This window comes from Panthera uncia, chromosome B1 (assembly GCF_023721935.1).
Source record: "Panthera uncia isolate 11264 chromosome B1, Puncia_PCG_1.0, whole genome shotgun sequence".
In the NCBI taxonomy this organism is placed as follows: domain Eukaryota; kingdom Metazoa; phylum Chordata; class Mammalia; order Carnivora; family Felidae; genus Panthera; species Panthera uncia.
The window spans coordinates 159,058,069-159,073,299 of record NC_064811.1 but is presented as its reverse complement, the minus strand read 5'-3'; the positions used below and the strand labels follow the sequence as shown (position 1 = coordinate 159,073,299).

Below are 15,231 nucleotides of genomic sequence, written 5' to 3'. Positions count from 1 at the left end.
CAGAGCCCACCTCAGATCTTCTGTCCCCCTTTCTCTTCATATCCCTTACTTGCGCGCACATGCTGTCTCTCAAAAATAAAAATAAACATTTTTAAAAAATGAGTTTGGCTCATATAATTTTTAAGCTCCTCTCCAACACTCTTAGATTATGTTATTAAATAAATTCATGCCAGATTCTGCGTGTCGGATAACCCCAGCCTCCTGAGAGAAATTATATTTCAAAGGTGACCTTGTTAGCCCACAGTAATTTATTCATGAATTGATTCATTTATATATTCATTCAACAGGTATTTGCTAGGTATGTACTAAGGTTGGGGGATGCATGGGTCAGTAAAAAATAGGGTGTCCCTGGCATTGGGAAGCTTATCATGTAGTAACAATGCAGACAAGGGCACAGGTAATTATAAACAAGTGTGATATTACTGTAGGGAGAGTAAAGGAATCTATTACCCATGGTTGAGGGTAGCAGTGTAGACTGGGTTTCATCTGGATGAGTATTTAATTATAGTTATGAATAAAGCAACTTTTAGACATTTTATTATATCATATCAATATTTATTGAATGTCATCATTTTAATTACAATAAAATATTCTAATTTTATTATAATTCTATTCTTACAAGGAAGGAACAGATATTGGAAAAACACTTTGAAATCTTTTATAAGTACTATTAAAAATTTGTGTATTATTAATTCGTGGGTCTGATACAATGAGCAATATAGACATATATAGACATCTTGGTCTTTACGAAATGCCAAGTTACATTAGTCAACGTTCAGCAGGAATTTCTCAGTTGTATTTCTAACACTCTTCAGGAAAGTCATGACACTAGTGCCTCCAGTTCCTTTATTTTCTGGTTCTGATGTTTCTTCAGATGTTGAGTTTGTCTTGTGCTTGTTCCTTGAAGGAATCACGATGTACTTGGCTACTATTTTCAAATGGTATTTTCTCAGGTCAGCCATAGCTTTCACGCATTCATTATAATCTGCCTTCAGTTTAGCATCACCTTTTGAAATAACAAACTCACGGACTGAGGGGGCTGACTCTAATGACTGGAGAAATTTCCGGTGAGCTAATGGCATATATTCTCTCATTTCCTGAAGGAATTTGAAAGAAGATTCTGAAGGAACAAGAGAAAGATTAGTTAGTAGGGAAACCAAAACATTCCCCAATCTAGGGGAGAAGGTCAGAGTGAGGTCATTGTGGGTGGGAGATCACAAGCCACCACTAAAACATGAGGCACTGAGTTCACAACCACCCTGTTAGAAGACTACTCGTCTTGATCTAGTAATGGTAATTATTGTAATACAGCCTTAATTCTGAAAGCCCCATGAGCTGAACTCATTCTTTCATAATAGAGTTTTTTGCTCATTGTCCTTTCTCACTTCCTACTGTATTTGATCCTTCTAAAAAGCTGATGATACAGACAGGGTGAATATAATCTATACTTGACAGATCATGACACAGAGTCCAGGAGAGTTTAAGGGAGAACTTTTAAATAAATGAATGAACTATTAACCAAGAAGTTCTTACTGGAGCTTCTCCTACCCCTACAAAGAATATAATGGATGTGGTTCATATTTCAACTTTGGGGCATCTTTAAAATTTGAGCTGCTGGAAAATAAGACCTGCTGGAAAATCTGACCAAGAGCAATGTCAAGCCTCCCCTGTCACTGACATCTCCACTTCCCCAACTTCAACTCACAGTCCCATCTCATTTGCTGGTGACTTTCTCTTTCTGAATCTGATCATACATTTTCAGGACATGTGCTATGGGCTTCATCACAGCCAATTAGGCCTTATATACATGTTCAAATGTCAAGATTGAGAGGGTGATGAACTTGGGTTTTGGTTCTGGCTTCACTGCTTTCTAGCTGGTTAATAAGGGGTTTGTCACTTAACCTGTAAAGAAATTTAAAAGTTCCTGCTTGGTTGTTTGTGAAAGGGGGTGATGACAACAAGATCTTGCCTTACTGATTCTTTGAAAAGTATCAGATAGGCTCAGATGAGATGCTGATGGAAAGTTACTTCTTAGATGTTAAAACACTATTGTATTAACATAGGAGATTATTATTATTTGTCATTATCCACTCACCTTCACCAGAACTCTGCTGGATGCCCAGCAGAACATCAAAGCACTGGAAGACGCTGCTTTGGGCTGCACTACCCCCTGCAAACTTCTTTGGGGTTTCCCAGACACCTTCATACTTCAGACCCTCTGGCAGCAGGGGGTTGCCTTTCCAGCTAGATGAGGAAGGAAAAAAAATCATTATTTAGATTAATTGCCAAATTTTCAGATATAAAATTTTATAATAGAGGGTGAATGGAGAGTGACATGACATTTCATTATTCTTCTTCCACACTTCCCTCCACTCATGTTCATTTTTGAGAATGCTAAATAAAATGTTTCTGAGAAAATTTGGCATAAGGATTCTATAAATGGAAGCTTACCTTTGCATTGGAGAAAATATCATTCTGTTCTCTCTTTTTAATGTTTATTTATTTATCTTGAGAGAGAGAGAGAGGTGGGGGAAGGGCAGGGAGAGAGGGAGAGAGAGAACCCCAAGCAGGCTCCGTGCTATCAGTGCTGAGTCTGATATGGGGCTCGATCCCATGAACTGGGAGATCATGACTTGAGCCAAAAAGCAAGAGTCAGGAGCTCAATTGACTAAGCCACCCAGGCACCTCCATTCCTCTTTTTTAAATGACTACCTTTCCTGTGCATAGTCGAGTCCATGCCTGGCCAACTAATAACAGAGAGAATAGTCTATTCTTTCTCTACAACATGTTTTTTAAGATATGAATTATTTCCTAAACCCGATGGATAGTGGGGATCATCAGTGGGAATTTGATGTGTTATGATAAATGTTTAAGAGAAAACAAACTCAGGTGTAAGACTACATACCCAGACAAGTATATGCGAAGAACATTGAAAAATGTGTTTGGATCCACATATTCTGTAAAAAGATAAGGTATGTTAAATTAAGCAGTTATCAGAACCATCACAGGAGATCAAGATATTGTAAATAACTGATAGCGGGTTTCAGCTTAGGCTGCAGGAAAGGCATTAGGTCCATCTGTGCAGAAAAAGTCCCTGAGGAGAAGCTCTCCCAAGTGAGCCTCATGTCCACTGAACAGGGTCTACCATAGGGCTAGCACACAGCTTATATCAAAGAGCCTAAGCCCACATCAGACTCCTCCTAGGGAGACCAATTAAACTGCCAATGTTTCTTTAAAGCTATTTCACATGCTTACTGCCATGAGATAAACTACTTACATAAAGAAAGAAACAAATCTAAATAAAATGAAAAGCAGAAACAACAACCCCAGGAACCCTGTGGGTTTGTTTCCCTGTGGATCATCCCCATGTCTCTCTTCCCAAAGCTTACTAACATTTTTTATCTGAAGGTCTATTTCTTTCCAATGACCAATCATCAGTAACTCAAAGCCTAGGGATACACTGTGACATATTTGTTGAAGCTGTCCGGCAGAGCGCATTTTTTTTTTTTTTGGTAGACCTTTGTTTATATACTTTTTTTGGTTATTGCTGCTTTTTTTTAACTGTTAATTTTGTAATAACTTTTGAGCTCAGTAGCTTTTCTCTGTTGTTTCTTACTTAACTTGTGAAAAAGCAGAATTCTTAGGGAGTTCTTATCAAGCAGAAGCTAAGTATTTCAGAAATTAAAACAGCCTGAACCTTAAGCAACTGTCTCCATGGTTTTCAGTGGGAGGCTAGGACATTCCTGACAGTTAAATAATTACCTGGCTTGCAATTCTAGCTTCACAATTTACTATATATGTAACCTTGGGCCATTTATCTTATCTCTCCAGTAGATTACTTTATCTATAAAATTAATATAACGAAACCTATCACAATAATTTAGTGAGATAAAGTGAAAACACACCCACTTAAGTGAGAGGTTTTTTTTCTATTTGTTTAACAACTCTACGTTTCAGGTAATCAGAAACTTGTGACTGCCAGCCTTGAATGTTGCCTGGCATACAACACTTGCCATGAATTTGTTTAAACTCTTCCTGGGCTTGTTGCAGACAAGAAGCTATGTAACGCAGTGCCCTTTGCAGAGTATTGTGGTCCTCACATTTTACTGCATTCAATAAATCAGGAATTACCTTAAAAAAAAAAAGGTAAACATTTAAGATTTCTTAGCACTAAATATTGGCATAGAATAAACTTCTTCTAATTCTTAATCCCCAAATTAAACGTGGGATTTCCACTTCTTTTGTTTTGGTGAGTACCCTCTTATTGTTTGACTTAATTTCCTTGTATTTAATTAAGCTTGGGTTTATTTTTATTTATTTAACATTTAGAGATAAGTTTATATAGTTTTATATAGTGTTATTTCTAATTCTAATAGTCAAAACCATTAGATTTATATCACTCTGTGATCTAGTTCCAATGACAACTTGCATTAAAAATGTATCTCTTTTTTTGAGGCTTCAAACTTTATTCTACATGCATGGGTCCTACGCTTTGTATTTTAGATGAGACACAAAAATAAATAAAATACTTTTTTCTACCAGATGATTCCTTATATCCAATTAAATAATTGAATGCTCTATTCAATCAAGATAAAGTTATTTCATGCATAATATAGAATGATTGCTCTGCTTATGGAACTCAAGATACAAATTTGCCAGTATGGATAGACTTACTTTGATTGCAGAAGCTGCTGCTATTTCCACCAACAGAGAAACCAGGAAAAATCCTTTACCGCAGTCTCCACCAGGAAACGAAAACAGAATGTCCATGTTCCTAAGAAAATAAGTCAAGGGAGTCAAGAATTTAGCAAAAATACTGGCGTATTTGTTTGAGTGCTTTGTAGTTTTCAAGTATTTTTATTCTATTTTAGTTTCAAAATAATCTTGTGGGATAAGTATGCTAGGTTTTACTATATTACATTGTTGGGAATATGAGTGTTAGGTCCATCGTCTAAGATCTAATGGTAAATTAAGCTGGGACTTTAAATTCTATTTTAGAATTTTGGAACCAGAAATTCCAAGACCATTTCTGTTTCTTTTGTCTCATTAATTTTTCACATGCATATATATTACCATATTTATAGATTTATACATATTTGATGCTTATAGAGACATCTGTGAGGTATAATTTTAAGCAGGTTTTGCTCTAAATAAATATATTCATATCTATATTTTTATCTGTGCACCTGATTCAATTTCTCAGTGGTTTACTTGCTTTACAAAGAAATTGGGAAATTCAAATAATTGATTATACCGTATTTTCTTTTTTAGTGAAGTTTCACACTAGTGCTACCAAGGATTCAGTATCTGTATATCTATGAAGTTCATGGTGGTTAAATTCATAGTCTCCAAAGCCAGACCATTTCTGCAAGTTTACTTGCTGTGTGACCTTGACCTAGATATTTTATGTTTCTGCCTCAGTGTTCTCATCTGTAAAATGGGACTGATGATACCATCTTCCCATGTAAAAGCCTTCCATAGCTGTCCACTGATCTGAAGATACTATTTAAACCCCTTATCATAGCCAAAACTCCTACATAATCTTTTGGCTAAATTTATTTCTTCCTCCCTTTACCACACTACTACTTGCATCAGTCACTACTCATCAACGACACTAGCCTTCCTTCAGTTTGGTAATACATCAAGATTTTCATCACTTTGAGGCCCTTACTCTTGCTGTATCCTCCACTATGAACACTCATTTTTTTCTTGTAGCTAATTCCTTCCTACTCACTCTTTGGAACTCAGCTTAAGTAACCTGCTATAGGAATTCCTTCTTCATCCCTTTTATTTGGTTAGAGCTCCTCTTGCCCTCTTCCTAATCAAGGAGCAATTTACATAATTTGCCTGTATCCACTTTCCGCACCAAAGCAGGCTTATTCCTATGATATTTACCTTTGTTTCCCTAGCTTTCAGCCTCCGCTCAGTACATAGATCAAAAATAGTAAGGATTGGGCCAAAAAGAACAAGTTTATGTTTCTGGCCACTGAGATTATTAAATCAAAGACACACAGATGGATGTGCATTTTGTATTTGTGCATTTTTAATTACATTTTATATATGCAGGTGTTATTTTTGCATGTAAATATAGCTATGATATCAAGCAGACATGGTCCTATGATAGTCTGAGATCTAATTAAGGATTGGGATTATTTGCTCTTTAAAAAATTACTTGACTTATTTTTTGCCTGAATTCAACTGGTCTCTTAAAAAGTACATTTGGATGATACTGATAAACCTATATTTACTTTGAATAAAAAATAATCAAAAATAATCCTTAGAATAAAATGATCAAATACTTACTCATAAGTCATGGGCCTTATGAAAGCAGCCATCAAACAGTGGGCCAGTTGGAAAAGAAAAAGAAAATCAGTTAAAAACTCAAACAGTGGTTTTGAGTTATTATTATTCAATGTAATACTACTGATCTATCAAAGGTAAGATATAAGTAAAAAAAAGAAAAATATATATGTTTTTAAAAAAATATTTATCAACTAGGCATTGCAAATACTTAGGACTTTTTAAGTAAAAAAAAAATAATAATAAATATTCAAGGAACACAGAAGGTTAGTCAAAACTAGTCATTCCTAATAAACTTTTCTAGATCAAATCCTTTCATTTTATGGTTCCTGGGTCTACAGTACTCCTCTGCAGAAACACACCCAGAGCCCTGGGACACCCTATGTCTCTTGTCCCCTTAGGGTATCAAATCCCACTGCTAAAATGATAGCAGGGGCCTAGTCCCTCAACAGGCTGCACTGAGGGCCTGGGCATTTTCCTTTCCACTGCCGAAAATGTGTTTACTCTTAACTGGAGAGATAAACATTAAAGTTGTAGAATCTCCGAAACATGTTACCCGTAAAAAAAAAAGCCAGACACAAGAATACCTGCTCTATAATCGCACGAATATGAAATCCAATAGCAGAAAAAATTAATTTTTAAAATGACCAATCAGAATGTGTGTACCTGGAGGTAGAGAAGAGAATTGAATAGAAAGAGCCATAGAGGTGATATTCTGTATCTCGTCACAGGCTATCCATGTGTGTAGAACAGTCAAAATCCCCCAACCGAACAGTCAGGATGGCACATTTCATTGTATGTTAATTATACACCTTTCTCTCTTGTATATACCAGCAGAGGAAAACATACCCCCAAGACAGAGAAGAAAGCTGTGCTGCTGAAAACTGAACCAATGACTAACTCCCTATTGACATAAATAGCATGCACTTCTTTAAAAAATAATAATAATGTTTATTTTATTTTTGAGACAGAGAGAGACAGAGCATAAGCAGGAGTGGGGCAGAGAGAGAGAGAGACACAGAATCTGAAGCAGGCTCCAGGCTCTAAGCTGTCAGCACAGAGCCCGATGTAGGGCTCGAACTGCTCAACCACGACACTCAACTGACTGAGCCACCCAAGTGCCCCAAGCATGTACTTCTTTAATTCCTGCTATAATCACAATTTACGTACCCATTGGGATCCTTTTTCTTCCAGTTTGCCAAGACACAATCTGCATAAACCAGAATAGGAGGCAGATCCAGCTTCTTAGACAGTTCACAGTAAGGAACAGCAATATTCTTTGGCAAGACCTAATTAAAACACAGTATTTAGTATTAGCCTTTGAAGTATCTTACCTTTTTCTCTGCTTTCTGGGTGCCAGAACATTAGCTGTTCTACATCATGGCATTCTGAAACCAAACCACTATAATTTTCTCTTCCTCATTTCACAACTTAGTCCTGGGAATTATTAAATGTTTATGTTTTAGATGTGGGTTGATGTGGACATAATCTAGTCAGAGAGAGAGAAAGGAGGTAAAGGGTTCAAGGAACAAAGGATGTATCCTTGACTTTCCAACGGTCTGTGGTTACTTGTAGTCACTTATTTATTCACTCATGTGTCCACCCCATGAATATTTGTTGGGCAATTCCTCTATGCAAGGCATTTTTCATCCATAGGAAATACAAGGATAAAATCATGCTCAGTTTCCTTTGTTCTCAACTTTTCTTTTCCTGAGCCTATTACTCAGGATTCTGCTCTGTGTTTGCCCACATTCTAAAAGGCTCCTACCCCCACAGGGCAATCCTGATGGGCAAGCGCTCTCTTAGGGTGCCCATTGTTGCCACTCATGCATGCCATGTTTTCCAACTGCTCTATTAATCATAATGCTGACCTTTTATTCTTTGTCTGCCTGATTTTATAACCAGATTGTCCCATGTAATAATTAAGATCATCCTTGTCATCAGCAGCCTATGGCTGGAATATGTGTGGCTCATCTGGGGTAGTAGGAGGTGGGTTACGGTGGAAGAGGTGGCATGACAATGTGGCCCACTCAATAGTTCTGAGAGCTCAGGAGAGCTCTAACCTCAGTAGCTTCGGATTAATTTAATACACCTGGAGATGATGTTTTAACAAGACAAAATGTTAGCATGGTAACATTGGCTATCAAAGCCCTTGCAGAACTTATGCCTCTGGAAAGTGAAACATTTTGGTTTGCAAATGATTTACATTTGTTTCTAAAGGAAATTTCTGCCTCTTTCTGATTTAAAGGGAAGATCAAAGGGAAACAAAAGGGAAGGTGCTTAATCGAAAAATTAATTTGAGATGACTTGGAAAAAAGAAAGGAAATGTTCAAACCCATCTTAATCTATTAAGAGACATTTACACAGCTACTAAGAAACTCAGATGCTAATTTCTAACCCATTCTCAAGCAAAATTTGCCTTATATTGATATATCTTATTTTTTATCCATTTGTTTTCTTTCCTCACTTCATAGTTGTATATATATGTGTGTGTGTGTGTGTATGACTATTGACAGTATGTGTACACACACACACACACACACACATATATATAATATATATTTCCTATAGTTTCCTCACTTCAATAGTCATATATATATATATATATATATAATTTTCTATATATATGTATATACATATATATGTGTATATGTATTTGTTGCTGGCTTCTAAAATCCTTTTTAGAATAATGTGGTATATAAAAACTAGATAAATTAAAAATATATTTTTATTTTTATTTTATAATTCTGATGTCCAGTCTGGTAAATTTATTATCTTTTTTATTATCCCATGTACATTCTGGTCTCCATATTTTTTGCTAGTCCTCTCTTTCTCTTTTTTGCTTCTCTCCTCTTTGAATAAGCTGTATCAATCTTTTAAGAAGCAATTCAAGTCCCACTTCTTCCTTGAAACATTTCATTATTATACCAACTACTATTTAACTCCTCTGGACTCTCATACTTCTCCACTTAGCATATGCTGCCCTTTGTTATTGATGATCTTTCATTTTGTTTTGATTTATTTACTCATTTTGAGAGAGAGAGTGTGCATGTGTGCATGAGCAGGGCAGGTGCACAGAGAGAGAATCCCAGGCAGGCTCCACTCCGTCAGCGCAGACCATGAACTCTGAAATCATCACCTGAGCCGAAACCAAGAGTTGTAGGGTTAACTGACTGAGCCACTCAGGTGCCCCTATTGATGATCTTTCTATACAATACCTACACATTTAGCTAGACTCAGATTCTAGCAAGTCTAGTGGGGCTGTGTGCTTAGGTTGTAAGGCTAGAACTAATCTGAAACTTTTTTGTGTCATCACAAAATTTATATATGGTAGTCTGATAATTATAAAGAAGTAAAAGGTGTTCCCATGATTATGCAGAACACATTTTCCCTTTTGTTTACATATCAGAGGATGACTTATCACATAGGGGAACTATATGTGTCGTTTTGTATTTAAACAGGATGTGGAAAGACAAGATAATAATTCCAATTAAATTGTCAAAAAGGAAAAAAAATCATTAAATGGCAGAAGGTGCTTCTGGAATCTATTTTATCTCTTTCTTGTCTGAAGATCAGGTATTACAGTCAATTGGTTTCATGTGTTTAGGATTTCCAGCTAAAATAAAATATGGTATTATTTCAAATCTAAAGTTATCTACTGTCGATGAGAGTAGAGTGAAACCCATATGTTCTTCCATGTTGACAGATTACATTTACATTGATGTAAGAGAGCACTTTGGCATTAAGTAGGAAGAGTCATAAAATGTCCATATCTCCCAAAACTCATAAAGAGAGAAAAAATTTAATTTTCAAATATATTGATTATAATGTCATTTACAATGGCAAAATATTAAAACAAGTACAGTATTTGTAAACAGAGGATTGAATAAATAAAGTCCAGTAACTCAATGAAAAACTATAAAGTGATTTTAAATGATGACTAGCATGATTATGTTGTAACTAAAAAATGCTTACAATATAATTTAAGTGAAAGACTCAGGACATATGTCTATATCCACAGGATGGAGCAACTGTGTTATGTAAGTGAAAGATTAAAAATCCAATAATGATAGCAGCTGGCATGTTAAGTCAATGAAACATTGTCTTCTTTTTATTTTCTGTTATACAAGCATCACCAAATTTAGTTATAATAGTTTTAGAATTATTTTTACGTTAAATGTAAATTGGATGTAAATTGTCATATAGCATAAGAAATACCAGGAAATCTCCAAACCTCACAAACATCTTCACCGCCTTGGTTCCACACATACGCCATGGTGATATACCCCAGGACCAGATGTGCAAGGCGCTGTGACTTGTGGTCTTTGAGGTCATCAATACTGAACATTTTTAACTGGGAATAAAAAGAGAGATTGACTCAAATCAACATGGGTGACATTATAGCTTTAAAGCCAAGTGAAAAATGTTAAGAAGCTCTAACAGAAAGATGAATGTAATGCCTTTCCAAACCTTCTCAACTTCTTTACGTAGTTCATTTTTCTCAATAAGTTCAGGCAGGTTTTTAGCAATGGAAATCCATTGATCATAAGGGTAAGGTAGTTCCTCCTAGAAAAAAAGAAACGGGACATTTATTTCATAGTGAAAATTTTTATGAAATAGTTTTGTATCTGATTCATAGTCTGTCTTGCCTGTAGATCAATTCTGTGTAATGCTGTCCTGACAAACACTTACCTGTTCAGTAACCCCAGTCCTTGTATTGTTACCTGCACACTCAGAGCTCAAGACTTCTTCCTCTCCTCCAGCACTCTCACCTGCTCTTTTACACAGGCTACCTCAAAAGTTCCACTAAAATCATCCTGATTACTCCAACATACACTTAGATCCCCAAGTATAAATCCTGTGTATTATACCTTCACATTGTTAAGTAATTTATTGTTATCTGCTATTTATTTTCTCTTCCTGGCTAGATTCTAATTTTTTTTTTAATGGAAGAAAATTGAGATTTCTTAGATGTCAGTAAGTAGACTAGGCACTTTGCTCAATAATTTCTTATTTAAATATTATAATGACCTAAAAAGTTGACTGTTATCTCCATTTCATGAATAAGGAAAACAAGGCTCAGTTTATGAGATTGTTTTGTACATATAGTTCATATAGTTTATTGTGATTGAACTTTTAAGTGTTTCCAACTTTCAAAAATCAATGCTCTTTCTTTCCTTTTTTTTTTTAAAAAGCTTATTCATTCCTCATTTCTAAGAGAAAGAGAGAGAGCACAAGCAGGGTAAGGGAAGAGAGAGAGGGAGGGAGACACAGAATCTGAAGCAGGCTGCAGGCTCTGAGCTGTCAGCACAGAGCCCAACATGGGGCTTGAACTCACAAACCGTGAGATCATGACCTGAGCTGAAGTCAGATGCTTAACCGAATGAGCTACTTAGGCACCCCTCAAAAATCAATGTTCTTTTAACATCTCACTACCCCATTTGATGGTAAGGATTTTATCATGCTTTTAATTTTGTATTTCTTACAGAACCTTGGACAGTACTGGACTTGTAAGAGATGCTGTACCTATATGTACCAATTGCCTGCTTTGGTACTATAGGCTTATATTTTTCCCAATAAGTGCAAATAAAATCCAAACAAAAGTGTCTCTTTGGATCTTATCATATTTATACTTTCATGTCAAAGGAAAACATGTAAACAAAAGACCTAGACACTGCCCTGAAATGAGCTTCAACTTCCCATATGCTCTTTCCCCATGCCTTTCTCATTAAGCTGTTTCCAGATATGTTCTTGAGGTCATCAATACTGAACTATGGGGATGCAGCAAAAACAGAGAGATTAACTCAAACTAACATTGATGAAATTTTAAGCTTCAAAACAATTAATATTATAAGTAAGCTAGAAGACAAAAAGGCAAACATCACATAAAATTCAAACATTTTCAGGGACTTCAGATAATTGGCCAGTCTTTGTCTATTAGTGCAGATTTTTTAGCAATGAAATATGCAAGCAGTATATTCACTAGATAGTCACCTCTCTGGTTTCTCTGAAACTTTATCCCTAACCACACAAATGCTGTGCAGTGGTGTTTTTAGTAATTGTTGTTGTTGTTCTGCATTTTACTCTGGAACACCGCTGAATTTTTGGTTTTTACTATTTTCCCCAAATAACAGAAATATTTTTTGTTGTCCTATATCGTGATTAACATCCTTTTGACATAGCTTTTAACAGATGCAAAAATTCAATCAATAATATACTTCTGTTTCAGATGCTTAATGGTATAATATAAATTAATTAAGAATAACACAGAGGGTCATCAACTTCTGCTAGATTAGAGAATGTATTTTGTATCTATGTGGAACTAGAAGACATTATTTTCTTTTGGAATAGAAATTTGATTGATGATAAAATATGAAATGAACATTGTGAACTTATAATTTCTAGGAAAGATCTTCAGTGAAGAAATAAAAGTAATGACTAATTTGTTCTCCTTGTTTCAGAATATGATCTAACTTCCTAAACATCTTAAGTAGTAATTACTACTTTTTAAGTAGTCCAGGAAGAGTTTTGTTTTGTTTTTGTTTGCTTTCATTTGTTTTGCTTTACCCCTTGGAATCTGTTCTTAGAGCTCCAAAACTGCCACGATTGTCTTAATTTTTAAGAGAATTTACTCTGGGAGAAAAATTATATATAGAGTTTTGCAACTTCTTGTTGTACCATTGATAAGTACATTTCCAAAATCATCTTATCCTGGCACTGCAGTGTGCTTGTATGGAGGGGGAGCAGGTCTAAGTATTAGTGATTTGTAAATACAAAGTGCTTTAAGCAATGACATTAGTGGGTTTGTTGTTGTTTGAGAGAGAGAGAGCATAAGCTGGGGAGAGGGGCAGAGGGTAAGAGAGAAGGGCTCGATCCCAGATCCCAGGAACCTTGAGATCGTGACCTGAGCAGAAATCAAGAGTTGGATATGTAACCAACTGAGCCACCCAGATGCCCCTACAGGATGTTGTTTCTAAGTACAGTTAGATTAGATCTCTAACTATAAATATGTTTGCTTCATTTAAAGATGCCCTCTGCATGGCTTAAATTTCTCATCAGGAAAATGAGGTTAATAACATACATACTTTTTAGGATGGTTATGAAGGTGGAGTAAGTTAGTATTTGTAAATTGCTTAACGATGCTATATAAATGTTTGTTATTTGAAATAGATAATAAGATGGTTTTCCTGGCATTCTTTGAAATACAACTTTAAAAAAATGTAGTTTTAAAAACAAACACTTACTCTACATGTCTTGCTGTTTGCAGGCAAAGTTTGTAAAATTAAAAAAAAAAGGCAATTCAGACTCTCATCCAAATCTTACACTTAGTAGCAACAAGTAGTATTAATACAACACAAAATTGCTTGATATACCGTCTCAAAAACCTAATCAAAGTAGGAACATGTACTTCACACAATTTAAGGTATTATCAACCAAGAAAAGGGGTTCCTTTGACATGGATCATTTATTACTTTGTTGTTGTTGTTTTTCAAAATGCCCCCCCAAAATGCAATTGCATTAAGCCAAAATACTTCTATAGTTTCCTTATTTCATCACTTACCTTATCTGTGTAAGGTAAGTAAAAAATGGATTTAAGACTCAATCTCTAGGCAGAAAATTTTAAGGAAGTTAAGTATGCACCATTTATTAAAATTCTGCTCTACTTTTGGCATTGCTTCATCCATTTGTTCAGTAAAAATTACTGAACCACATTTGCTCAACAGAAGTTAACTTGCTCAGGTAAGTAATGATAAGAAAACATTTTTGCCCATACATCAGTTCTTTGTCTTACCTGTGGAGTTGGCAGAACGAAGCCCACCTCTTCATCTATATGGTATTCTTTCAAATTTTTCCAAGAATTTTTTGTAGGCAATATCCTATTGTGTGACATTCTTGCAGTCTACTTCTCTGGTCCTCCTTGTTGTGCAAGGAGTTTTCAGAGCATCTATTATAGAGGTTGCCATAGCCAATGATTGCAAACTTACACACGTAGGCAGCAAGAAATGACTTCCACTTTTGGAATAGTTTCATTTTCTTTCTTTGTAATTTGATAAACAATAAAACCACAAAAGCATCTCTATTCATCATATGAAGAAACTGAAAGTTTATGGTACTATGAAGTATTTGTCACTGGGAACACCATTCATTTACTGTCATAGGGAATGTGAGAAAGAAACTGAAATAACAAAAACCATGAATATAGGTAACTAGAAAAGTACATTTTTTTATGGGAACTTTTAAATCTTTGAAGTAAGACAATGAATTTGACCAAGGCTAAAGTCCTAAAATACCCCTTCACTGTTACTATCATTGGCTTTCCATTAAGTCTCTAGGGTTCTTTAAACACGGTAGTGTCTTATTTCAGCAGCCATGAAATGTAAACCATGCTACATTGAACTAATGTAGGCAATGATTGTTGTAGAAAAAAATGGAAGCAGGTGAGGAATTAAGACAGTACCTCTTGGGGCACCTGGGTGGCTCAGTCAGTTAAGCATCAGACTTCAACTCAAGTCATGATCTCACCCTTTGAGGGTTTGAGCCCCGTGTCAGGCTCTGTGCTGACAGCTTAGAGCCTGGTGCCTGTTTTCGCATTCTATGTCTTCCTCTCTCTCTGTCCCACTCCAGCTCATGCTCCATCTCTCTGTCTCTAAAAAATAAACATTAAAAAATTATTTTAAAAATTAAAAAACGAAAGACAGTACCTCTCTACATGCCCATTTTTCTTATTCAGTCTTTTATCTGTGTTCTCAGTGATACAGTTCTTTCTTCTTCATATTCCTTAGAAGTAATTTTTAGGAAGACTTTTCTGTATCTCTACTATATTTGACTGCTAAGGACTGTTGAAGCAATAGTACTTCACATTTGGAGAGTTTGTAATATGTTAAAAGTTTGAATAAAGGATAAAACATCCTGAAAATGTTTCTTCCAAAA

General features: G+C 35.5%; 1 protein-coding gene across 1 annotated transcript; it reads right to left on the bottom strand.

The window, feature by feature from the left end:
• Positions 1-743: 743 nt before the first annotated feature.
• On the bottom strand, positions 744-14,256 carry IDO1 (indoleamine 2,3-dioxygenase 1). Its single transcript, XM_049631478.1, has 10 exons — positions 14,093-14,256; positions 10,771-10,866; positions 10,535-10,654; positions 7,471-7,589; positions 6,304-6,318; positions 4,675-4,774; positions 4,014-4,131; positions 2,906-2,957; positions 2,096-2,244; positions 744-1,120 (listed from the first exon to the last, which is right to left on the bottom strand). The coding sequence occupies exons 1-10, from the start codon at positions 14,189-14,191 to the stop codon at positions 765-767; spliced, it is 1,224 nt and encodes a 407-aa protein (XP_049487435.1). The 5' UTR covers positions 14,192-14,256; the 3' UTR covers positions 744-764.
• Positions 14,257-15,231: the final 975 nt, after the last annotated feature.

Bases quoted from the DNA above. Each gene is read 5' to 3' on its own strand.
- IDO1 (XM_049631478.1), bottom strand. From the start codon at position 14,191: ATGTCACACAATAGGATATTGCCTACAAAAAATTCTTGGAAAAATTTG. The intron at 7,590-10,534 runs GTTTGGAGATTT...TGTTTTAATTAG, and splicing joins GCGGTGAAGATGTTTGTGAG to GTCTTGCCAAAGAATATTGC. The intron at 2,245-2,905 runs GTATGTAGTCTT...TTCCTCATCTAG, and splicing joins CTTCGCATATACTTGTCTGG to CTGGAAAGGCAACCCCCTGC.